General features: G+C 38.5%; 1 protein-coding gene and 1 long non-coding RNA gene across 2 annotated transcripts in view; one reads left to right on the forward strand and one right to left on the reverse strand.

The window, feature by feature from the left end:
* Window positions 1-26,769, forward strand: part of LOC144340874 (uncharacterized) — a 56,958-nt gene that overhangs the window by 25,218 nt on the left and 4,971 nt on the right. The window lies entirely within an intron of this gene.
* On the reverse strand, window positions 25,247-26,416 carry LOC717248 (keratin 18-like). Its single transcript, XM_015139511.3, has one exon. It carries the CDS (start codon window positions 26,399-26,401, stop codon window positions 25,280-25,282), a length of 1,122 nt encoding a protein of 373 aa, XP_014994997.3. The 5' UTR covers window positions 26,402-26,416; the 3' UTR covers window positions 25,247-25,279.

Here is a 26,769-nt window from a genome sequence, read left to right on the forward strand (position 1 = left end):
CCAATAGATCTACAACTTCAGTTGTACAACCCACCTTGGAGAGTAGCATGGGTGTTCTTCAAATACTTATTCTCTGATATCAAGAGTGAAGTGCCCATTGTTTATAATTCACAGAAACAATGGACCTGTTTCCCACAATCCTTTTAAAATTTAACATTACTCATTTTTTATTAAAAGACCTGTTTCTTTCTATATAAAATACAGCTCTTATTTAACTTGCTGTCATGAAGACAAATTGAGCCAGTTGACTCAGTAGTAAAATAGACTCTGTTCAAATGTAGTCAGTTAAAAAGTCCAGCTAAGTTGGCATTTTGCAGGGTTTGCATTAAAGCACAAGAAATGATAACTTGCTGAAGAGCAAACCAGGCAAAACAGACATCCAAGTTCACAAGAAAGTTGAAATCTGGAAGGAATACCTGAGCTTTTTGAAAATGACAAGGAAAGCTGCACCTGGATTCTGCTATGACCACAGTGGATTCAATTCTATTACTTAGCCATATGAGACAAAGGTAGAGCTCATGAGGTTTTTAGAAAGAACCTAAGGTATATTATGACAAGTGAGAATACATAATAAATCAATAACCAGATGCTGCTGGCTATAATGGAATTTGTTGATCCATAGCAGAGACTTTGGATTAATTTTCGGTGTAAAAAATGCATCAGAAACAGCTGACTGAAACTTGTAGAAAACTGAAGTGAAGAATTTCTTATCTGATTAAAGACCGAGGGACAGAAGCAATCTTCACTAGAGTGTGAACGCTGTATTCACAGTTACTGATTTTTTGCTAGTAATCTTAGATTTCATATGTTTTGATATTTCTTGCCTCCCTCCCTGACCGACCACACTCATTTGTAGTTGTGTGTATGCACTCATGTATGTGGGCCACAGAATGTGTGTGAAGAAGATGTAGATTTGTGCATATGAATTGCAAATTAACCAGAGCTACAGAGTAGACAGATCGGTAAGTTTATTGGGCTTTTATAGTGACCTACTAGAGTCCTTGATGAAGGCTATGGAGCTAAACATGGAGCTAGAGACATATCTCAGGCAGAATCCTTATTTAAACATGCAGAACTACAAGTCCAAATATCCCTTGATATTTGAAAACACTATTTATGTCTATTATCATAGTGCCCCCAATGGTTACAAGGACTTGGGAATTTACCAGTTATGTACAAGCACCCTGGCTATTGCACAATTCACACTGCAAACTACCCTGTTAGGTGTGGGATTTAGACATGATGCCAGTAGATGGAGGCATTATGTAGGACCAGGGGTTGGGAGGTAAATTATGTGTGATCAGGCACCAGAGAAAGGAGGAGAGAAAGAGTCTGGGATTTCTGTTGCATACTAATTCGGTGATATGGTTTGGATATTTGTCCCCTCCAAATCTCCTGTTGAAATTTCATTCTCAATGTTGGAGGTAGGGCTTCGTGGGAAGTGTTTGGGTTATGGGGGTGGATCTCTCATAAATGGCTTGCTCCTCTACAGTGATGAGTGAGTTTTCACTCTTAGTTCACCCAAGAACTGGTTGTTAGAAAGAGTCTGCCATCTTCTGTCCTCCTTGCTCCCTCCCTCGCCTTTTGACATGCCAGCTCCCGTTGCCTTCTGCTACGAGCAAAAGCTTCCTGAGGTCCCACCAGAGGCAGATGCTGGCTCCATTCTTCTTGTAAGCCTACAGAACAGTGAGCTTTAAATAAGCTTCTTTTCTTTGTAAATTACTCAGCCTCTGGTATTCCTTTGTAGTAAAGCAAACAATCTAGTACACTTGGTTAAAGAAAGAGGAAAGCAGTGATTTTCATTTTGACGCAGCACTTTGGCCAGGCAGTGTTAGCATTAGGACATCAGCTGGTTATGTCAAGATATCTAACTGGGTTGCTTTTGCTGTTTTCTAGACTTTCCAGTCCTTTTTTCTTTCCTTTTGAATGAGGAACTGGAACTGAATCTTTAATTCCGTTTTTTTTTTTTTCCCAGTCTTGTTGCTTAACCATTTAATACTCAGCAGGTCATCTGGTACATGTACTATTCTCAGCTTTATGGATACCATGATGGATACATCAGCATCCTCAAGGAGTCTGAAGTTGAAGTTGGAGATATAAATAGATCATTACTTCTTGTTTATTACCACAAGACTGGCTGGAGGCCTTCATTTTAAAGAAACAAGCTAACATTTGCTGAATTTTGACTGTGTCCAAGCACTATGCTAGGGGCCTTAACATTCATTATATACCACCTAATCCTTGAAAAAATTCAGTGGTGTGGAAGAGTCCCACAGCATATCTACCAGTAGCCACCAGCTCTGAATAGATTTTTAGGCAACTTAAGACCGAATTCACTGCATTCTAAATGGATCTTGGTCAAAATACTTAACTTTGCTGAAGATTAGTCTCCCCAAAAGATTAAATTGGTTGTAATTAATAATATCCACTTCAAGGGTGAGAATCAAATGAAGTAATTTAAAATACTAAAATACTGAGCATACTATCATGATGCAATGAATGTTTCCTCTTCTACATTCTTTCCATTTGACATGAAAATTAAAGGAATTGTCGTTCTTTCACACACGGCTTCTCAGGGATAGAGCTCCTATGACGTATGTATCATTGGCAACACTGGAAAGAATCCAGTGGACATAAAAGGTGATGATCAATGGCCAGGTCTTGACTTCGACCTTATCAGTGCTAGCTCCAGGGACATACAACTCCTGCTATATTGGGCATGAAATGATTTAACTGTTATGTTCTGGGCCGCTGGTAGCAGAGGGATGTTTAATGGTCTTACATGGGTAGTGTCATGGCTCTGTGGGAACAGAGTTCCTCTTCAGCTACTTTCTCAAAAGAATTTAATTTTCCTCATCCCTTCCATTTTTGACTGCAGAAGCATGCTGCAGACATGTCAAAGCATTCTAGACCTAATGGGAAAATAATCTCCCAGAATGTTCAGAGGAGGTTTCTGATTGGCTCAGAACCAACCCCTTAGACCTTCAGGGAGGAAGAATCACTATCAGGCCACACAAAATATTAGAGTTTATTGTCTATCAGTATGGGTAGTAAAATTTATTTTGAAAAGGATATATAAACACTTTTAGAAAATAATACATATCTGTGGTTAAAAAATTGTGCTATAGATTTAGCTTGCTTAAGACTATTGCTGCCCTTGCCAAATGCACTTTTATTTGTTACTTTAGATCTTTACGATGACCTTGGTAGCTATAAATGATACGCTTACTTTTGTATTGTTTCAACACCTGTAAATGGCATCCTTTAATGCTCCATGTTGTAAGTGGGAATATTATGTCTCTCATCCTTCTTTGTAAATCTTTTCTAGCTCTTCTTTCTCATGGTTCTGTCAGCAGTACCTTTGCTTTTCATTGTTAAGGTCAGCCTTGAATGTAAAAAGGGAGAGCGTGAGGCCATCTGGCAAAGAAGTCAGGAACAAAGGTTTAAAGAAAAATGAGGTTAAACAGTGTAATTCCTCTGGTGTTGACTTCTCTGATTATCTACCTCAGGATTCTGAAATTTGGTTGTGCAAGAGGATTACCTGGAGTGTTTCTTCAATACGTAGTTTCCTGCATCCAAGAGAAATTCTCGTTCTGTCTGTTTGAGGTGGGCACAGAGTGCTTAATATTCATTAAGCACTGCAGATGGTGGTGATGCACGTGGCCCTCACAGCATGTTGCATGAAATATTTAATCTCCTTTGCCTTGGTGTTGGATAATAACACTCCTTTTGGCCCCAAATGGCAGAAGATGCCATTTCAAATGTGAGCTGTGTGCCTCCTAAGTCTAGTGAAATGGCCAGCTTATCCTGAGAGCTCTGGAGTTGGTGGAAAGAATTAGAATCCAATAGTTGGTATCTAGAAGATAAATTTGTAGTATTGGATACATTTACCCATCATGCACAAGTTTATATCTTGGATTAGTAGGATGCACCAAGTCGTCAGGCACGCTGACAGAGATCTTCCAGTGAAAACCAACTGCTTTTGGAAGGGTTTCAGTTAGTCTTTGTAGAGGTAACTGGAGCTACTTCCCAGGAAGACCCCTATCCTGATAGATTTACTGAACTCTGCAAAATACATCGAGGATATTTCCCCTTGACCAGAAGAGATAATGGAGCTAGCACATGGCATTCCAATTATATACTTCAAATATGTCAGAGGAGATGCCACTGGAACTGTCCCTTACTATTGATGCCATGGCTGACAGCTTAGATGCCCATTGAGCTTTATTTTTGGACAGTTAAGGGACACATTATAGGGAACCTCACTTGAAAAAAATTATTTCAGGTTTGGGGGCACATGTGAAGGTTTGTTACATGGTTAAAATTATGTCATGGGGGTTTGTTGTACAGATTATTACATCACCCAGATATTAAGCTCAGTACCTAATACTGTCTTTTCTGTTCCTCTCCCTCTTCCCACCCTCACCCCTCAAGCAGACCTCAGTGTCTGTTTTCTCCTTCTTTGTGGAACCTCACTTCTTTTCCAGTTAGCCTCAGGGACAAGTTACAGGATCTAACAGATTTATTCCTGTAGCGCCACCTACATAAGAATGTACCAGCGAGGGTTGGGTCAGGAAAACAGCCACTGTGTATGAGTGCTTTCTGAAAGAAGGCGTCTTACCTGATTGTGAAGATGTTGGGTAAGTGAAGGCCCAGTAGAGGGCGCTGGAGGATCAGAGAAAGAGCACCAACCAGCCTTCCTGAAGCACTGAGATGGGGAATAAATCAGCTTTTAGGGAAATCAGAGAAGCTAGGTATACATCTGAGGACTAAAGGCAGGAGGCCTTGGCTCTGATCCTTCTAAGGCAGATGAATTGGGTGCCAGTGGTGGGGGCGAGCATGCATTGGAGTGTTCCTTGTGGGCCAGAGGTGAGCCCCAAACGAGAGAGCTGTTCTGGGGCCGTTCAAATTCTGTGGAAGAGGTCCCCGCAGTACCGCTGGAAGGACCTCACATGAGCAGCCTATCTGAGAAAAATCTGTTGCTGCTGTCTAGATAAGTCTCCTTGGTTGTTCTCCGGCGAGACTGAAGCACCCACACAAGCCATCCAAGGAAAGGAGTCGGTTTTGGTCATCCCTCCCAGCGAGAGGTGGCTGGAGACATCTGCAAATACCAGGAAAAACCAGCTCCAGATTGTACTGGTGCCGACCTTGACTTTTCTTCCTTAATCTTCTCCACGCCTGGAGGGACCCATGTCAGAGCTAGAAAATCAGCGGGGAGAAGAGGCAGTGAGGTGGGGAAACAGAAAAAGAAGCTAAAATGTACCCCATTACAACCTTCTGAGCTTGTCTAACCTAGTAGAGGCGAGGTGAATTTTACATTAGGTAAAATTTTGAAAAACATTGGACCAAGTTGTATGTATTTATTACTATTCTTACGATTGAAGGTAAATAGAGGTTTTTGAGTATTGAATAGTGATTGAAGAAGTTATGGACTTTATCAGAGAATTCATGCAGTGGCAGGGAGAGAGCTGGCGCACAGAGAGAGTTTAAAGAGCAGTGGGATAAAGAATAAAGTTAGTTTCTGATTAAGTCATATGGTCATGAATGTTCAGCTTAGCAGTTACTTGCCTTGGTAAAAATGTCAGGCAACCCATAGTAGCTTCATCCAGCTTATTTTGACTCCCGTTTATTTACTTACTTGAAAGACAGAAGAAAAGAGTTTCTGAATATTTGGAAGATTTTGCTGAAGTAAGTAAATGCAGTTGAATGCAGTTGAGGAGCATCAGATAAGACAAAACTGAGCCTTATTACAGAAGAAAATCTTGTTCAGTGGCACTGCAGCTGCTGCCACGTCTTCACTGACTCATCCCTAGTTTTTAGAAGGTGCTGTTAACCTCCTTTGATGGTCTTTGATTGGTCAGTAGCTAAGCCTATAATATGAGCCTTTAGCTGCTTGGAAATTTCAGTCTTGTTTTGCTGTCTTCATCCTTTTACAACCTGTGAAATCTATGCAATTGAGTTGTTTGATTTCTACTCAAGGATGCAGAAGATGAAATGAAAAGGTAACGTCATAAATCTAAGTTATCTAAATTCCAATCTCCTTTTGCCTGAATTTGTAAACTCCTGTATGCTTAAGAACCCCTTAATATAGAATTGGAAATTATATGGCTTATTCATAACAGGAGAAAAATCTTAGACATAAAATTAGAAAGAAAAATAAACTGGAATATGACTTTAAAGTAATCCTGATCTCTATCCTACCCTTGGAAAAAACCCTAATTCTTTTTTCTAAACTTAACCCTAACCATAATCCTCTAAATAATATAGGACAAATTTGGTTATTAATTTTGTGACTATAAACATTTTTATTAAGCTTCATGTTTTTGAATATAAAGAAATTGTGAAAATGAAGCATTTTGTTGAACCAAAATTGCATTGCTAGTTCTTGCAAGCATGGGTTTCTATTCTTGTACAAAGTAAAATTTCTTAAAGTGTAAATCAATAGTACCTAAAGAAAATTCTGGCTTTCCTGCTGGTTCACCGTTGCTTAGTGTCCTATGCAGGGATGGGGTGGGTACCCTCAGGGCAAAAGTACTGGTTAAGCTTCCTATGGTATCTACAGCATGCAGGTCTGCCCTTGAGCCCAATGGAGAAATTTACTACAGTGTCATCTGAGAGTGTGAACCCAAATTGCCCTATTTCAGACCTTTTAAAATGCCCCTTTGAAAGAAGCATCTATTAGAAAAAGTCACCTTGGGACAGTAATTGACATCTCATCCTCAGTGTGCTTTCAGTGGTGTCCTTGAGTCAGATTCGATGGCTGAAAAGCAATGTTCCTGGTTATTAGCTTTGCCCTTTGTAGCTCCCCTCCCTGAGCTTCAGCATAATGGGATGTTCTCAGTTTTTATGGAGGTGGCAACAAGAAAGAGGCAGAAATTTGCTCCTTCATTTACTCTGACGCCGTCTATTACATTATTTAATGTACTTTGTATAAATCCTCACATGAGCCATTCCTTTAGAATTTGGTTACAGGTAAAAAACTTGTCTTTCCTGAAGAATCTGTTGCTAAGTTTCTTTCTTTCAGGTTATAAGAACTCAGTAATATTTACACACTTACATTTTATTTCTATGGTTCTGAAATAATATTGCAATTTATAAACCTTTTTTTTTTTTTTTTCTGGGACAGAGTCTCGCTCTGTAGCCTAGGCTGGAGTGCAGTGGCCTGATCTCGACCTCGGCTCACTGCAAGCTCTGCCTCCGGGGTTCACCCCATTCCCCTGCCTCAGCCTCCTGAGTAGCTGGGACTACAGGAGCCCGCCACCGTGCCCAGCTAATTTTTTTTTTGTATTTTTAGTAGAGACAGGGTTTCACCGTGGTCTCGATCTCCTGACCTCGTGATCCGCCCGCCTCGGCCTCCCAAAGTGCTGGGATTACAAGCGTGAGCCACCGCGCCCGGCCTTATAAACCTTTTTAAACCATAGTTTATATGTTGTTCCAAATTATTTTTGGGAAGGAGTAAAATCAATTAAACAAACCAATAATATTCTGTGATTGTCCTAGTTTAGTAGTCTTAAAATATTACTATTAGAAAAACTACCTTTAAAAGATGTTCTAACTGCCAAGTTATTTTAAAAGTATAACATAAAAATATCCTTATTTTAACATGGGAAATAACATTATCTATTTTATGGCACTAATGCAGTGACACCTCCTCACCTAGAAGGAATGGTTGAATATTCTTCAATTTATTTATCCTTCATGTAGTACATAACAATATGTCTCACTCAAAGGGTATGTTTATTTTCTCTATTTATTGCAATTTTGTTGTCATCATATATAATTATATAAAAAGTCAAACCTTCATTATACAATAAGTACACATATTCACAGTAAAAATAAAGTGATGGATTTACTGATTTTTAAAAACATATCCCCAATTCATTCATTTTTTAGATTCTTTTTGCCAGTTTCAAAGAAGCAATTAACAGTATCTAGTCTTTGTTGTTTTTCTGATATAATATTTTCTTCTTTTCATAATCAGCTGCACTTTTGTAACCTTTTTGAAAGCAATAATGACTTTGGTCTGTCAGTTCTTTTACTGCTGTAATACTCAACTTTTCTCTTAAAAAATTTCAAAGAGCATAGAAGTCAGTTCTCTAAATGAGTGAAACACATTTAAACACCTTAGATACCATAGTATCTAAGGCAACTAGTTTTTGGATATGATAATTTAAGTAACAATATGTTTGTGAAATATTAGAATGAAAACTCCCTTAGTTAAATTTGTCTTTTATAAAAATAATAATTGTTATTTTTCAAATCTGTTGATGAAATACGTACTTTCAGAGAAAATTTGTTGAAAGGTTAATTTCATTATTAAAAAACTTGGAACCATTTGGGTTTAATATCTGCTTCATGGAAGTACCTGAACTGATATTTTAGTGAATTTTCAACTCATACTTCTGTAAGTTAAACTTGCTTCAGTCTTCTGCTTTCTCATGAATTTTTTGGAGTTTGTGGAAGCTTAATGGTTTTATGTATCAACGAGTCAAAACAAGTTATATTGATTATTATACCTGCTGTGTGTAGGACCCAACCACCAGGCTCATGCAATATCCAGGCTATCACCACATACAATTATTGGTCATAGCAATCATGAAAACATTGAGAAAACAATGAATAGTTAAACTTCCTTCCTGCCTGTCTTTCAATCTTTCTTCCCTCCTTTCCTGCAAAACGAAAGCCTCTGAATGAGTTTGTTATTTTTGGTACCTTACATATATACAAGTAAATGGGAATTTTTTCAGTCTCCATGTCCAGCTAGGTTACTGTTTACTTTTTCTATTTCTAGCTCTCCTAGGATAATGTGTGTCGATGTTCATACAATTAACACCGAAGGAAGCAATTTATTTCCGTGAATTATTATTTAGCGCTACTATCTTTTCTTTTTTTTCTTTCTTTCTTTTTTTTTTTTTTTTGACGAGTCTCACTTTGTCTCCCAGGCTGGAGTAAGGTGGCGCGATCTCCGCTCACTGCAAGCTCCGCCTCCCAGGTTCACACCATTCTCCTGCCTCAGCCTACCGAGTAGCTGGGACTACAGGTGCCCTCCACCACGCCCGACTAATTTTTTGTATTTTTAGTAGAGACGGGGTTTCACCGTGTTTGCCAGGACGGTCTCGATCTCCTGACCTCGTGATCTGCCTGCCTCGGCCTCCCAAAGTGCTGGGATTACAGGTGTGAGCCACCGCGCCCGGCCAGCTCTACTATCTTTTCTTATCCCTCTACCATGGCCAATTCAAAATTAAATTCTAGATTCATAAAATAATTAGTAATCCAGAAAGGAGCTGTTTTTTTCTATTTAAGCACCAACTCTAGCAAACTAGAATAAAGTGTCCTGCAATTTAGATACAGTTTGGAAATATTTGCAGTGCTGAGACTTGGTTACAAAGTTGGTAGCAGGGATGGTTAAAGATTGACCATCTTGAGTTCTGCTTTGGGCAAATCTTAGGAAAGGACCAAAGTACTTAAATTCAGAGTACAAATTTATTCACTAAACTAATATTTATTTTGCTCTACTAAGTGCTAGGCATTTTTTTTTTTTTTCAAATTTTGCTACTGAGGATACATAAGTGAATAAATTCTTGTCCCATGGATGTAACAATGACAACAAAAATCTAGATTTGTTATTGTTATTGAAGCCATCAGCTACAATATATATTTTATTATTTTAACACACAGATATTAAACTGCCGAACAACCCTTTATCTAATGGCTTGGATGAACCCTAGTTTTTAATAAGAAATAAAACAGATATTTAATTTAATTTTTGACTTTCAATTAGGTGGATAGAAAAATAAATTTGTATAATTGTTTTTTACTTATTTAGGTTCTATGATAAATGGCTATTTTTTACATAGTTGATATATATCTTTATATATAATGTATAATTTAAAAAGAAGTTTCATTATATTCATTTTATTCTACTCTATAGAGCTAAAACTAAGCAAAGGGGATCTACTTAAAAATGTTATGTTAAGTATAGTGAACTCCAAGTTTCTCTTCAAAGAATCAGTATGTCAGTATGTTCAGCTCTCTTATTCCCTGTTCTCCATTTTAAAGTTTAAGTTCCTGGTTCTCTTCACCTTCTTGCCTCTAGTTTCAGTAAACAACCCCCTCCTAGCCTCTATCACCTGCTCCGTCCTGAGTCATCCCTGGTCACTTGCTCTGACCTGAGTCATCCTGAGTCACCTGTTTTGTAACTGTCGTTCCTGCCAAACTACTCACCCCGCCACTCTGACTTGTACCCCTGCTCTCTTTAAAATAGCCAATTGGAATTAGCTTAGACTGTGTGGTCCAACCCTAGCCAATAGGGGAGTGACACAGCAGTAGGAGCTACCTGCATCGGGGATAAGAACCCCTTCCCCTCCCTTGTTCAGGTGTGCTCTGGCCATTTCTCCATTCGTGAGTCGTACCCTTCTATAGAAGTAAAGATTGCTTTGCTGAGAAAATTAAATTTATGTTTTAGTGCTATTTCTTTGTGGCACCGAAAACTTATTTAATAACAGTTATTAGCTTTTTCAGTATTTTTTAGAGGTTGTGAAAATTGAGGAGAAGAAGTCTTAGAGCGTTCCAATATTTGTAAAACAAACAAAAACAACCAAACCCACCTCCCCATCTCACACACCCCTAACCCGTGAAATTACATTTGTAAGCAAGGTACTTCATAGGAGATGGCTCCGTTTCCTAGAGAGAAAGTTTCCTATCCATCTAGGGCAGTTTTATTGTCCTTGTTTTATGTTTCCATAAATCACACCACTCCTTGTTCCTTCTTTGTCACAATTTCCCCCAAAATGGTAAAAGTTAAGAAAGATGAAACTTCTTAGGCTACTTGCCATGCTTTTGCATGATTAATTCACACGTGAAGAAAACAAAATACCTTTAGTTTTTAATTAAAGAATTTACAAAAGGAGAAAAGTGTTTGTTGAGTGATAAATAATAATGATTGATTAAAGAAATGTGTAACCAGCTCTAAGAGCTATTGAAATATTCTGACAAAAGAGAAAATGGGAAGAATCTGTTTGAAAGTCAGAATTCCATTTAAAGTAAAAAATATTGGGAAGGGGAACCAGGAGATTTCCAGGCAATAGTAAGGCTTTTAGGTGAGTGAGGTCACTGGCTGAGGGAGCCCTCATTTAGGATGGGTAGAATTATTCAAGTTTCATGATGCCCAAAAGTGGATGTGAGCAGCCAGAGAGCTGGTCTATGGTCTTTCTAAACAGAGTTCCCAGGGCCATGTCATCTTACTGTGGTCTTTTTAAAACATTTTCATCTCAATTCCCCAGGAATGTGTTTTCTTACGGGAAACATACTCTGACTTTAAAATGTAATTCATTTTTGATGCTATAATTCATTCAAATTTAGAGTCACCTTTGTTGGAAAAATCTTAACAAAATTTTATTTAAATACCTTTATTACACAAAGCCATGTAAACTGTATTTGGTTTCATGTATGAGTATGTTTATGAAATGAGGTGTTGGACATAAGTCAATTTCAGAGACTTGAATCCATACAGCCTTCAGTACACTTTTGTGTAGTTAGTTTTGTTTTATTTTCTCGCATATTTTCTCATACTTAAAAATTCTCATTAGTTTAAAGGAATGTTGGTACTATCCAGGCTACTAAAGCATGGCTCATGAATCTCAGGAAGTGTTCAATAGTTTATAGTCAGGAAAAATAGATTTTGTATCTTGACCTTTACATTAAGCTTTTCTTTTCAGAACTATATTACCTTGCAAAGTACACAGGGAACTGGAGCCAGCTTGTGACCTTTTGTTAACATGTAGTTTTGAGAAATGGGAAAAAGGCATTTCTATTATCAGGAATTTTATTATCTAAAAGAGTTAGGAGTCAGTTGAAAGACCTGCCTTTCTTAAAAAGACAGCTAGCCATATAACTTTGGGACAGATATTATCTTTTGGAGAATGCTGCAATTCCTGCAATGCCATCCCAAGGCCATTATTGAAATGAGAAGCAAATAGATTGCAGAAGGTGAAGATGCTAAGAGAGGTGAGGAAATACTTGTCATGGTGCTGTCAGGAACATACATGAACTTGTTTTTATTAGTTAAAATCAGCTTACTTAAAATGTAGCGGACTCTAGTGTTAATTGAAAATTCTCCTAGTGGATTAGAAGGGTAAGGGTGATCGAGTAGGGAGGTTAACTTGTTCATTTGTATATTTTCTGTTTCTTTCCCTGGAATGTATATACAAGGCTTTGTTTTTTTTTTTTTTTTTTTTCAGTGTTGTTTCCTTAGCATATGGCAGAAAGTAGGTAATCAATATCTGGATAAATAAATGAATGCTAAAACTAGCCAACTAATTTCATTTTAAATTAAGCCTATTCAGGAATCACTATGTTTACTTATTACTCGTTAAGAACTTGAAAGACTGAATGTTCCAGGAAGGTAGATTTTATAGAATCAGAGATTGGGTTGAGACTCAGGAACAATCAAATGAGCAGACTGTGAACTGTTGGCATGCTTTCTACAGTCACAAGGAAGAAGCAAGAGCCTTGCAAGTATAGCGCCTTTTTTGTGGGACAAACTAATTGCTTAATGAGTAGCCAATAACGTTTCCTCATACTCTGGTTTCTCTTTGGATCTTATAAACCCTTTGTCTTTTACAAAAAAAAAAACAAACAAACAAACAAACAAACAAAAAAAACCAAAACCAAAACCAAAAAACAAAAACATTTCCTTATGTAAAGGGACATGACTTTTACAAAATATGAATATTTCCACTTTTCTTTTGGTTCTCCCTCCTGTCCTTCTGTCTTTTCAGCCAGTTGTCAATCCTTGCCTCGGAAGTCTATGATTCTACAAAACAGCGAAGAAAAGCTTTTGGGTTTCAAAGGTATTGACTTTTATGTTGTAAAAATCTCAGGCCCAAAGGGAAAGTTGATGATATAAGAGTAAGGTTCCTGTTTGCATCCTTTTCTCCCATGCCAGGGTTGGGGAAAGTAAGGCCCCCTGCACACCAGAATTACCCAGAGACATGGAACACTTAGCACTGCATCATATGTTGGACTTACAGAGGTCCTCCATATTCCAATGCGGGGAAGGAAGTAGTGGTACATTTGCAGAAGGCACTAAATTAAGCAAATCTAATGAACCAGATAGAAGGGGCCACTGCAACAGGATTTAGTTTCCTCTTTGAACCATGAGAGAGACCAGGAGAGAATAGGCCTTCCTCTTTGGCAGCCAACATGGAAACAGGATGAACAAGACCAGGAGAAGGTTTTCCTCTGTTTCACAGGTATTCCATATTCACTGGAAACTCATATGCATCCTGGAAAGCAGTGATATTAATTTTCCACCACAAAGTCAAAGTTTGCAACAGAAACTAAGTTGTTATAAAAGAAAATAATTGCTTTAATATATGGACTGAAATTTGTACCTAATGCATGTAGATAAACCAATCATCTGTAACCTGAGTGACCCCACATCCTTCAACTTTCTTGAGTCCTCTTTCCTTTAGTATCTGATAGAATGGTTAAGCCTCTACCCTTTGCATTGTAGAAAACGTGGTGATTCTTATTATCTCCCAGTACTGCTGGGAGTTTCCATTTTCTTGGTATTGTTTGCTGATCTCCTCTTCTAATGAATTCTCTGAGTTTCCTATGTGCAAACTGTTTGATACGGTTTTGATTTGTGCTCCCACCCAAATCTCATGTTGAATTGTAATCCCCAGTGTTGAAAGTGGAGCCTGGTGGGAGGTGATTAGATTATGGGGGTGGTTTCTAATGGTTTAGCATCATCATCCTAGTGCTGTCTTGTGATGGAGTTCTCACAAGATCTGGTTGCTTGAAAGTGTGTAGCCCCTCCCCTTTGCAAGTGTGTGCTCTCTCTTTCTGTCTCTCTCTCTCCTGCTGGCCACCTGAAGATATATTTTCTTCCTCTTCGCTTCCACCATAATTGTAAGTTTCCTGAGGCCTTCCTAGCCATGCTTCCTGTACAACCTAAAGAACCATTAGCCAATTAAATGTCTCTTCTTTACAAATTACCTAGCCTCACATAGTTCTTTATAGCAATGCAAGAATGAGCGAATACAGAAAAGTGGGACCAGAGAAGTGCGGCATTGTTATAAAATACCTGAAAATGTGGAAGCAACTTCGGAACTGGGTAATGGACAGTGGTTGGAACAGTTTGGAGGGCTCAGAAGAAGACAGGAAGATGTGGAAAAGTTTGGAACTTCATAGAGACTTGCTAAATGAGTGTGACCAAAATGCTAATAGTGACATGGACAATGAAGTCTGGGCTGAGGTGCTCTCAGATGGAGATGAGGAACTTATTGGGAACTGGAGTAAAGGTCATGCTTGCCATGTTTTAGCAAAGAGACTGTCAGCATTGTCCTCCTGCTCTAAGATCTGTGGAACTTTGAAGTTGAGAGAGATGATTTAGGGTATCTGGAAGAAGAAATTTCTAAGCAGCAAAGTGCTCAAGAAATGTCCTGGCTGCTTCTAACAGCATATGATTATATTCATGAGCAAAGAGATTATGTGAAACTGGAACTTATATTTAAAAGGGAAGCAGAGCCTATAAGTTTGGAAAATTTGTAGCCTGGTCATATTGTAATAAAGAAAAAAACATTTTCTGGGGTAAAATTTAAGAAAGCTACAGAAATTTGCCTAAACAAAGAGGAGCTGAAGTTTAATAGCCAAGACAATGGGGAATATGTCTCCAAGACATTTTAGAGACCTTCATGGCAGCCCCTCTCATCACAAGCCTGGAAACTTTGAGGGAAAAATGGTTTCATGGGCCAGGCCCAGGGCCCTGCTGCTGTGTGCTGCCTTGGGACATGGTATCCTGCTTCCCAGCTGCTCCCACTCCAGCCATGGCTAAAAGGGGTCATGGTACAGCTCTGGCCATTGCTTCAGAGGGTGCAAGCCTTAAGCCTTAGTGGCTTCCACATGGTGTTAAGCCTGCACATGCACAGAGGGAAAGAGTTAAGGCTTGGGAGCGTCCACCTGGATTTCAGAGGATGTATGGGAATGCCTGGATGTCCAGTTAGAAGTCTGCTGCAGTGGGGAAGAACCCTCATGGAGAACCTCTGCTAGGCAAGTGCAAAGGGAAAATGTGGGGTGGGACTCCCACACAGAGATTCTACTGGGGCACTGCCTAGTGGAGCTGTGAGAAGAGGACCATTGTCCTCCAGACCCCAGAATGGTAGATCCACAGACAGCTTGCACTGTGAGCCTGGAAAAGCCACAGGTACTCAATGCCAGCCCATGAAAGCAGCCACAGGGGCTGTAACCTGCAGAGTCACAGGGATGGGGCTGCCCAAGGCCTTGAGAGCCCACTCGTTGCATCAGTGCTGCCTGGAAGTGAGACATGGAGTCAAAGCAGATTATTTTGGAGCTTTGAGATTTAATGACTGCCCTACTGGGTTTTGGACTTTCATGGGGCCTGTAACACCTTCATTTTGGCCAATTTCCCCCTTTTGGAATGGAACCATTTACCTAGTGCCTGTACCCCCATTGTATCTTGGAAGTAATGAACTTGTTTTTGATTTTAGAGACTGATAGGTGAAAGTGCCTTGTCTCAGATGAGACTCTGGACTTGGACTTCTGAGTTAATGCTGGAATGAGTTAAGACTTTGGGGAATTGTTAGGAAGGCGTGAATGTGTTTTGAAATATGAGAAAGATGTGAGATTTGGGACAATATGGGTTGGAATGATATGGCTTGGATTTGCGTCCCCACCCAAATCACATGTTGAATTGTAATCCCCAGTATTGAAAGTGAAACCTGGCGGGAGGTAATTGGATCATGGGGGTGGTTTCTGATGGTTTAGCACCTAGTGCTGTCTTGTGATGGAATTCTCATGATATCTGGTTATTAGAAACTCTGTTATCCCCTTTGCTATGCAATAAAGTCCAATTTCTTACTTCCTTTATTTCTCTAGTGTATCACTAACCGAAACTGATGATAATAGCAGATTTTGAAGAAGGTTTGAGGTAATGGAAAGGAATAACAGCAAAAATTACTGCAAGCAACTATTGGAAGTGGAACATTAGATATTAGAGTTCTAATTATTTCTTCTTTAGGCATCTTCTCGCACATCTTTTCTGTTCTATGAAAATCCCTCACTAGTCAGAAGTCCTAGTGAATTTCTCTGGAGTGGTATTTTGAAGTTCTCTGTGGTCTTCAAAGGTGTACATAAGCAGACGACAAAACTGTCTTGAGGTGTAATCTGAGGTTTAAATAATGAAGAGTTAGAAAGGTGGTCACTGTGCTTAAACAGTGTGGCAAGTTGGGCTGTTTGCTAATCAATAACCTTGTCATCTTCTTCAGCTCCTCTGTACTATGCTCTGTTCTATAGTTTGCTTCAATGCATTCTATCACTCTATTTGCAGCTCATGCAGAAATGCCAGTCATTCACTGTAGCACTTTTCCTGTGTCAGTTCCTGGTGTGCATCACACTACCACCATTCTTCAAAATGCTACTTTCAATGGAATACTCTTCATTATATACAGAACTCTTACCCTGAAAGGGTCTACGTTGCTCTGCATGATCAGCTTGTTCCTCCTAAGCTTTGGTATTACTGAAATTTATTAAGAGGATCCTCTTCAGAGTATTACATAGAAACAACACCCATTCCTAACAAGAACATTAAAAAAGTCTATTGGACTTTCACAAAGGTGATGGCAGAGGCATACAAGCCTCACTTCTCTGTCATTTAACTGCATTGAAATTCAAAGAGAGCAACTCCATAGGCATCATGACCTGGTGCTGTTGAGTTGTCTAATCAATGTAACTGTTCAGCCTTGAATAAATTAACATGAAGGCATGTCAGCTCACTGAATCCCAGGAAACAGCATCTTACAGAAGAATAATTAACTTGCTGAAACTATGAGAGCAAGAGATGCCAAGATTTGTTTAGAAAGATTTTCAGCCCTATCAGAGATCACACTAAAAGCAAGCATGTGCATACTGACAGATTTCTCTTTGGAAAATGAGTTGGAAGTTGTAGGCAGATCCAACCGGTGCTCCTAAGTTAGGTCAGAGGGATATTAAAGGGAAAGACATGGAGGATGCCCCAGATGCACAGCTCAGAAAGGAAGATGAGCCTCCTGAGTTAGTGTTCCATGCTTTTACGGCCCTTCTCTGAGTGAACATGTGTGCTGTAAATGCTCATCACCTAAGTCTGTGTTTATTAGCTTTTTTAGTCTGCAGATGACACTTGACCTATACAAGGGCTGGTGCAAAATCATGCTCACCTTTGTGTCCTGAGTGGCTGCCACATTGCTTTGTGTATGGTGAATTTGCAACGTATGTCTCATGAGGAATGGCATTTATAGCTTAGCCCCTAGACAGAGAACTGGAGCGTAGTGACTGACTCATATCAGCACTTCAGGACAGCAGAATATGGATAAATAGAATAATGAGAAGAGTAAAGATAAGTCAAGTTATAGTAATGATATCTATTGCTATCATTAGCTCAATTATGCTCATCCATGTGCTCTCCTGCCGCATTCCAAACACATTGGTCATCTTAAAAGCACATCCTTCTCTTCTGCCTGTGATCTTGGTACACACTCTTTCTTCCCCTTAGAACTCCCTCTTGCTTTGAATATGGCCAGTATCTTCTCATCTAATATTGTTTTTGTCAGAATGGTCTTTTCTGTCCATACAACCTATGTTTCTCATCTCCCTATTGACCCCTAATCATGATCATGGCAGCACTTATAATATCTAATTGATTCATTTATTTGTTTACTTCTTTTATTAGTCTGTAATTCCTATCAGAATAAAAGCTCCATGAGAACAAGGACTTTTCTTTTTATTCATTCTTTCTCCAGTGCCTAGTACAGTGTTTAGCCAAAAGTAGTCTCTCAACAGGTATTTGTTGGCACCTAACTAGTAAATGTTCTCTAATCATTATTACATGTTTTGAGACAAATAATGGAAAATATTTTTAAAGCATAAGATTTGAGGTCATTGTTAGAAGTGTGATATAAAAAGTAATCTCAGGTTTGACTTTCAGGGATAGGATATTCCATCTGAGTTGAAAATGCCATGTAGAAAACATTTCATCTTAATAAAATATATGGACAACATGATTTTGAACAAGGACTTTTTTAATAGCTGTTATCATATAAATGTAAATTGCATATCTACATCTATTATGCAAACTGTAGAAAATGGACAATTGTTTGAAAATGATACTTGCATTAATAATACTACAACTTTTAGTCTAGAAATGTTGTGGATCAGTGGTGCATAAAATCTATCTTAGTAAAGAGTCACCATCAATATAATAATATTAAAGCCTCAAAACCATATGTCTTAAGCATGAGGTTGGGACTGGACAGTACAGTAAACAAGTCCAATTTATATCACTGTAGCCTTTCTCATTTTGGGGGACATAGTTGAGAGTGGAGGAAAGTCCTGGGCTCTAAACTCTGGTACTGTTCCTAACTTGCTGAGTGATTTTGTGCAAGGCACTGTATTTTCCTCTGATATATCTGTAAAATGGGCTGATAGGAATATCTACTTTACAATTTGCTGACTGGATTGAAGTGACATGATATAAAGCAATTAAAGCAGGGATTGACACGTAACAAGAGCTTAATCTTAGTGCATTGTTATTGATACATACGATTATTTTTATTGACATTTTGCCTCAACTAAGTCATTAGGAGATATAGCACATCTTCTCTACAGAAGTAAGGAAGAGAACACAGAAACAGACCCATGTGGACGTATGCCTATTTCTGTGCATTATCAGTGAGTTGAATTTTTCATTGACTTTTGTTTTGTGTGAAACCTGCACAATCCTTACTTCAGTTTCACAATGATCCAACTGAATCTTGAAAGTGACCTGAAACACCAGATCATTTATCAGCCTATTGTTATGCACTGCATAAACATGACCTCAGGCAGTATAAATTTTGTCCTGTGAATAATCCTCTCTCGAAACCACTGTTTTGGGAAAGAAAACTACTATTTTCTTACTGATGACTATCAGGTAAGGGAAGACAATGAGACAACAGAATACTGTACTTCTTTCACAGATGGTCCAGTGAAACTGGAGATAAATTTTTGGGCAAGAGATGCATAGGTTCATAGTGTGCTAGAAACTATTTTATTAGAGACTTGAAATGTGGAGACTATGCTACTTAAAACAAAAAAATTCTGTCAATGATGGGGGTGGAAAATGAGGTCAGAGTTTTTTGCCTGGTGAATAGTCTGATTATTGACTTCACATTCCTCGAGTGTGTGATATTATGTTATACACTGTGTGTGTGTTTGTCAGACATTTTGTCCTAAGGCTTTATTAATATTAACCTCTCTCTTCTAACGTTGAAGAGCAATTAACTTATTTACATTAGACATTTAACTGAATAATGGATACAGGTAGTGTAGTATGATTGCTTGTGAAGTTTTCACCACGCAAATGATAATAGGGCTGTGCTATATGTGACCTATTTTATGATTGGCACTAAGATTTATGCAGGTATCAGCTGCCATGTTCTTCAGAAGAGACTGGATGTCCCACACTCCCAGGATAGGGTTCTGTAACTAACATGGTGATTCTATTTTCCTTGCCAAAGAATGATTTGGGAATAATAATAAAAATGATGATGGTAATGATGATAAAAATATTGGTGAACATTTCCTCTGTGATTCTTAGATTCCTGGCATGAATCTAAGTGCTTTCCATGTTTTAATTCAGTTAATTCTGTGATCCAGAAACCATTATTATCCACATTTTACAGATGAGAAAACTGATTCCCAGGGAAAATAAGAAACCTCCACACATTTAGGAAGTGATTGAAGCAGGACCTAGGCAGGCTAGCTCATGTTCTTTCTCTTAACCGTTATATTTTATTTTAAATGGACAGGAGACCAAATTCTAGCTAACAAAATGAGGGAGGAAGTCTCTGGAGAGGTGAATTTTCCTTATACTGCAGGATAAAGAGCTTTTCTTTTCTGAATGTGACTCTGGTTTTTGACCATGAAGGCAACTAAAAAAGCAACTTAAGAGCTTTGTGAGCTGTTGAATTAACCAATTATGTACCAACCTTAGCGCCTAACTGTTTGTTAAATGAGATAATAAATGTCCTTTCTGTTAATGCCACATTCTTGTTGGGTTGTCTGTTAATTGGAGCTGAAAGAATCATAACTGACATGGACTTTGGATGAAGTTATTTCAAACAACATGTCTCTGACCAAAGAACTCACTTTACATCAAAGAAGTATGGCAAGAGGATAATGCTCATGGGATTCAAAGGTGATGGCAAGGCCTATTAAGGTGTCTGTAAAGGCCCATTAAGGCCTACAAGTTAGGAGAGAAACCCTTAAGAACTAGTATTTGCTAGCGTGACAGGATGACTATAGTCAAAAATAATTTAACTGTATATTTAAAAATAACTAAAGGAGTATAAACAATATGATTGTTAGGAACACAAAGGATCAATGGTTGAGGTGGTGGATACCCCATTTAACATGATGTGATTATTATGCATTGCATGCCTGTATCAAAATACCTCATATGACCCATGAATATGTACACCTGCTATGTACCCACAAAAATTAAAAGTTAAACAAATTTTAAAAAAGAAGCTGGGCTGCTGCTCTAGAAGATATAAACTAACTTCCCCCCAAATGCTACCTATTCTGTCTTCTGACACCACTGAATAGTTTTGTCTGTTTGGAACTGTATGTGAATGGCATTATATATCATACACTTTTCTGTGTCTGGTTTCCTTTGTTTAACATTATGCTTGTGAGACTCATTTGTACTGGTTGTGGTATAGTGATAGTTTTGCTGAATAGTCTTCTATCAGATGAATATATCATGGCTTATTTCTCTTTTCTCCTGTGGATGAAGTTTGTGTTGTTTTCAAGTTTGTTTATTATAAATGGTCCTCCTGTACACAATTCTATATCTTTCTTTTGGTGAGCATATATACACACACACACACACACATTTCTGTTGGGTATGTATTAGATGAGAATTGCTGGGTAATATGGGTAATGGAATATGCATACGTTCAGCTTAGCTAGCACTGGATACTTCTGACTAGTTTCCCAAAAAGATTTTATAAATGTATGTTGTCAGCAGCAATGGATGAGAGTTCTGGTTGCTTGGCATCCACATCAACACCTGATATTATTAGTCTTTTTATTTTTAGCCAGTCTGCTGGGTGTGTAGTGGTATGTTACCATTTTTTAAATTTGCATTTTCTTCATGCTAATGTGACTGAGTGTTTTTTGTTTATGGGTCATTTGGATATGTGTTTTAGTGAAGTGACTATTTAGGTCTTTGGCTCATTTTATTTATTTTATTTTATTTGTTTTTTAAACTTTTATTTTGGGTTCAGGGGTACATATGCAGGTTTGTTACATAGGTAAACTTGTGTCATGGAGGTTTGTTGTACAGATTATTTCATCACCAGATACTAACCCTAGTACCCAATAGTTATTTTTTTCTGATCCTCTCCCTTCTCCTACTCTCTACCTCAAGTAGGCCCCAGTGTGTGTTGTTCCCCTCTATGTGTCCATGTGTTCTCTTCATTTAGCTTATAAGTGAGGACATGTAGTATTTGGTTTTCTGTTCCTGTGTTAGTTTGCTAAAAACAATGGCCACTGGCTTTATCCATGTTCCTGCAAAAGATAGGATCTCATTCTTTTTTATGGCTGCGTAGTATTCCATGGTATATATGTACCATATTTTTAAAATCTCATCTGCCATTGATGAGCATTTAGGTCGATTATATGTCTTTGAATATAATCTGTGAATAGTGTTGCAATGAACATATGTGTGCATGTGTCTTTATGGTAGAACAATTTATATTCCTTTGGGTATATACCCAGTAATGGGATTACTGGGTTGAATGGTAGTTCTGTTTTTAGGTCTTTGAGGAATCGCCACACTGATGTCCACAATGGTTGAACTAATTTACCATCCCACAAACAGTGTATAAGTGTTCCCTTTTCTCTGCAACATTGCCAGCATCTGTGATTTTTTGACTTTTTAGTAATAGCCATTCTTGACTGATCCTTTGTCTATTTTCTATTAGCATGTTTGTCTTTTACTTTTTGAGTGTTAGGAATTCATTATATGTTTTGCGTATGAATCCCTTGTTGAACATATTTGTGGATCAAGGTGTTCATATGCAAAGTATACGATGTGGCTTACTATACTTCTTATACTTTTTATACTTTGTGGCTTAATAATGTCTTTTCACGAACAAAATTCTAAATTTTAAAGTAGTGTACTTTATTGGTCCTTTACTCTGTGATTAGTAGTTTGGGGTTCTCATTTAAATAATATCTGCCTACTCCAGGAACATAAAAATATTATTCTATCTTCTAGAAATTTATTGTTTTAGTTCTCCAATTTCAACTTACAATTCACCTGGAATCATTTGTGTGTGTGTGTGTGCCATGAGGTAGAGATTAAGTTCATTTTTTCACATGTCTGTATATAGATATAACCTAGTATGATTTGTTGAAAGAATCATCCTTTTCCAATTGCTCTGTAGCACCACTTTGGAAACATGCTATTAAAAAACGTAAGTAAGGGAAGTTAAAGAAGAGTATGTTAGGCAATTTTTAGATTTCACATCTACTAAAGAAGCTGAAAATGCTAGCCATACATTTCTATATGAATAAGATGCAGGTACATGACTTATGCTTTGGTAATCAATTCGCTACACAATGATTTGAATAAGGGTTTAGTAGCCGGAAGAAGTGGAGACTACAATAGGATCTATTCTGACAGTGGGTATCACCGGCAGCAACAAGAAATAGGGTTGCAAGGCTACTAATGTCCAAAGAACAGAGGTTGTATTTGGCAAACTGTTTATACTACGGAGCCACACAGGCGTGAAGTTTGCAAAATTCTAGCCAAAGATCATGATTATGGCAAATAGATCTTGGTATTGAATCTTGGTTTCACCATTTATTATCTGCATTACCTTAGACTTTTCTAAGTCTGATTTTTACTCATTTTAAAATCTGAGAATGATAATGTTACATTTTCAGTAGTTTGGAAATAATCAATGATGAAGATCTAAAACATCGAGCTCATTGACATGTTATGCAGGCAAACCCAAAATTGATGCTCAATGAATGGTAGCCTGTTGGTCCAAATGCTAACAATGGGTTCAATTTCCTTGTATTGACAAGAGAATTCTCACCGGATTTTTGCAGAGAAAAATCTGATTCCAGTACAAAGAACTATGTGCTTTATTCTTGGTCATCAAAGTAACCAATGCATAACATTACTTACAAGAAGCATGACAATGATTTAAGAAAACTCAGTCCAAATTTATTTTAACTATTGGGTATAGAAGAACCCGTCCAGATGATTAGTAATATTTTTCTTCATGTATTGGTCAGAATATTGACTGAGGACCCAACTTAGTTCATTTTAATTTAAAAAATGTAAAGCAGGTACTCTTATTGATATAACATGAATACAAGGTCATTATAAAACATTTAAGCAAAGCAGACAGGTTCAAAGTAGAAAGTAGAAAGAAATCCCCAAACTCTACAACTCAAACTAATTGAAATTTTAACATTAGAAGTCATTTTAGAAATCTTACTAAATATATATACAGGCAGAGAAATGAATCTTTGTCTCTCCATTTGTCTCATGAATGTATATGTATGTATTTCATGCATGAGACAGAAATACTTAATAACATTGGAATCACGTTCTTTTAAAGTAAAATCTGTTCAATTGTACATTAAATAAAAAGAGTTAAAATGAAATTTCTGGCATTAATTGATTTCAGATAAAGGATAAAGATATAAAGATTTCTTCACCAGAAGTATTAGTCTCTAACACTATTCTAAGGTTAATAAAAAGATTAGAAAATTCATGAAGTATGAATCTTTTTTTAATTATACAACATAGTTAAATTAATAATATAGACTGATACATTATGAAAGCTAAAGTGATTAACAAAGTGATCATTTTTCCCTTCTCTATTTCTGGAGCCTCTGGATTTTGATTTAGGTTATTTTTACTGTGTTAGAAATTTTCAGAACATTTATACTATTTTTACTATATGTACTGTCATGTTCCAAGCATTCTATTTAATTTCTATATTTTATAGTTAATGCTAATTCTTAATCTTTTTAAGGAAGGTTCTTCAATTTCAAATTGTGTACTTGGATTTTCTCTTGTTCATCAATTTTTCAATTGTTTGTTCAAGAAGACCCAGTGGTTTTAGATGCTTGGGAATGTCTGCCCGTTACTTTTCTCTTTCTCTTTTCTTGAGACGGAGTCTAGCTCTGCAGTGGCCTGATATCGGCTCACTGCAACCTCCCCCTCCCTGGTTCAAGTGACTCTCCTGCCTCAGCCTCCCAAGTAGCTGGGATTACAGGCATGTACCACCATGCCAAATTAATTTTTGTATTTTTAGTAGAGATGGGGTTGGCCAGGCTGGTCTCGACTTCCTGACCTCAAGTGATCTGCCCGTCTTGGCCTTCTGAAGTGCTGGGATTACAGGTGTGAGCCACCGCACCTATATTTGCCCACTGCTTTTCTGTTGGAGTAATTATTGGATCATTATTACAATATAAAGTCATGCTGTTTCCCCCCCGAGAGTTTTGTGGATATTTTCCATTACTTTCTGATTTTGAATGTTACTGTTCAAAAAGCCAAGTCTGAAGCCAAATGTTTTTTTCTTTCTCATTTAATGTTGATTTGCTTTTACTGCCTGGATGCTTCAACAATTCTAACTTCATCTTTAAAATTTAGTAACTTAATGAGAATATACCTGGTTTGCTTATTCTGCAACAGCTTTCATATTAGAAGATATATTTTTAAAATTTTATTTAGTTTTATTCAAACTTTAAAGAAATACTTTTGTATTCGTTTTCCATATACCTTTTCTTTCCTCTTTTTCAATGATTGATAGATGTCATTTATCTGCCATTTACATTCACCAATTTCTTTTCATTTGCTTTAAGCTTTTTGTCCCTATTTCTCTCTGCATTTATACATGTTTTAAGACATTCCCATGCTGTAATTTCAATTTTTTAACTTGTTTTTTTTTTCTGTTTCTATTTATGTATTAGATCTATAATAATATAATTTTTTGTTTCTCATTTTTTTCCCATTGGCACTTCAGTTTCCCTAATTTGTTTTATCATCTCGTCTTTGAGTTCTTTTATTGAATTCATTTTCTTTCAAATTATTTTGTAGTGTGAAGTATTTATGGGAAATAAGTTCTTTTCTTTGGGTTATGTCTTTTTTTTTTTTTGAACTCAACTTTTTATTGGCTTCCTGCTCCCCAAAGGGTACCCTGCTGCTGCTGGCTTAATGCCTCAGAACTTTGGTGTCGTTGGTCTCAGACACCACTTTGCCATCCACTATCTGGCGGGTGGTGGTCTTTTGGATGGTTTGCATGGAGTTGCTGCTGTCCAAGGCATCACCAAGATTGAATTCCTCGCCATCTTCCAGCAGGCGGCGGTAGGTGGCGATCTCAGCTTCCAGCTTGACTTTGATGTTCAGCAGGGCCTCATACTCCTGGGCCTGCCGCTGTCTCTCTGCCCGGGTCTGTGCCATCTCTGACTCCAGGTGCAGCAGGATCCCATTGAGCTGCTCCATCTGTAGGGCGTAGTGGGCCTCCACCTCCCTCAGGCTGTTCTCCAAGCTGGCCTTCAGATTTCTCATGGAGTCCAGGTCGATCTCCAAGGACTGGACTGTACCTCTCAGCTCTGTGAGCGTCGTCTCAGCAGCTCCAACCTCGGCGGACTGTGTGGTGACCACTGTGGTGCTCTCCTCAGTCTGCTGAGACCAGTACTTGTCTAGCTCCTCTCGGTTCTTCCGAGCTAGTTCGTCATATTGGGCCCGGATGTCTGCCATGATCTTGGCGAGGTCCTGAGATTTGGGGGCATCTACCTCCACGATCAACCCAGAGCTGGCAATCTGGGCTTGTAGGCCTTTTACTTCCTCTTCGTGGTTCTTCTTCATGAAGAGCAGCTCCTCCTTGAGAGCCTCGATCTCTGTCTCCAGCTGCACTCGAGTGACATTGGTGTCATCAATGACCTTGTGGAGCCCATGGATGTCCTTCTCCACAGACTGGCGCATGGCCAGCTCTGTCTCATACTTGACTCTAAAGTCATCAGCAGCAAAACAGGCATTGTCAATCTGCAGAACAATGCGGGCATTGTCCACAGTATTTGCGAAGATCTGAGCCCTCAGGTCCTCGATGATCTTGAAGTAATGGCTCCAGTCTCTGACCTGGGGTCCCTTCTTCTCCAGGTGCTCCCGGATTTTGCTCTCCAGCTTCCCGTTCTCCATCTCCAGGCTCTTCACTCTGTCCAGGTAAGAGGCCAGGCATTCGTTCAGGCTTTGCATGGTCTCCTTCTCGTTCTGGATGCCTCCCATTCCTGCCAGACCCCCGGCCATCCCTGAGGCCAGGCCCCCAGACCTCATGCCGCCCCGGAGGCTGGTGGAGCGGGACACGGAGATCCGGGAACCAGAGCCCCTGGTGCTTGCATAGACACTGGCCGCGCTGCTGACCGGCCGGGTGCCGTAGCTGGGCGCCTGGACAGAGCCCAGGGACCGGTAGTTGGTAGAGAAGGTGGAGCGAGTGGTGAAGCTTATGCTGTATAGGAGGAAGGTGAGACGACAGGACTCAGGCTTTGCCGACCTATGTCTTCTTGATGATGGATTTTTCATATGTTATTCACTAGCTAATTTTTTTTCCAACTGTAGTCTGTTGCCATTGTTTCCATGGCATGCATTTCATTTGGTTATCGGTTAACAGAGAGCTTTGTCTGGAAGTTTCTGTTATGACATAG

Source organism: Macaca mulatta, chromosome 5 (assembly GCF_049350105.2).
Source record: "Macaca mulatta isolate MMU2019108-1 chromosome 5, T2T-MMU8v2.0, whole genome shotgun sequence".
Lineage (NCBI taxonomy): Eukaryota > Metazoa > Chordata > Mammalia > Primates > Cercopithecidae > Macaca > Macaca mulatta.

Excerpts from the sequence above, each read along its gene's own strand:
- LOC717248 (XM_015139511.3), bottom strand. The coding sequence starts at position 26,401 with ATGAGGTCTGGGGGCCTGGCCTCAGGGATGGCCGGGGGTCTGGCAGGA.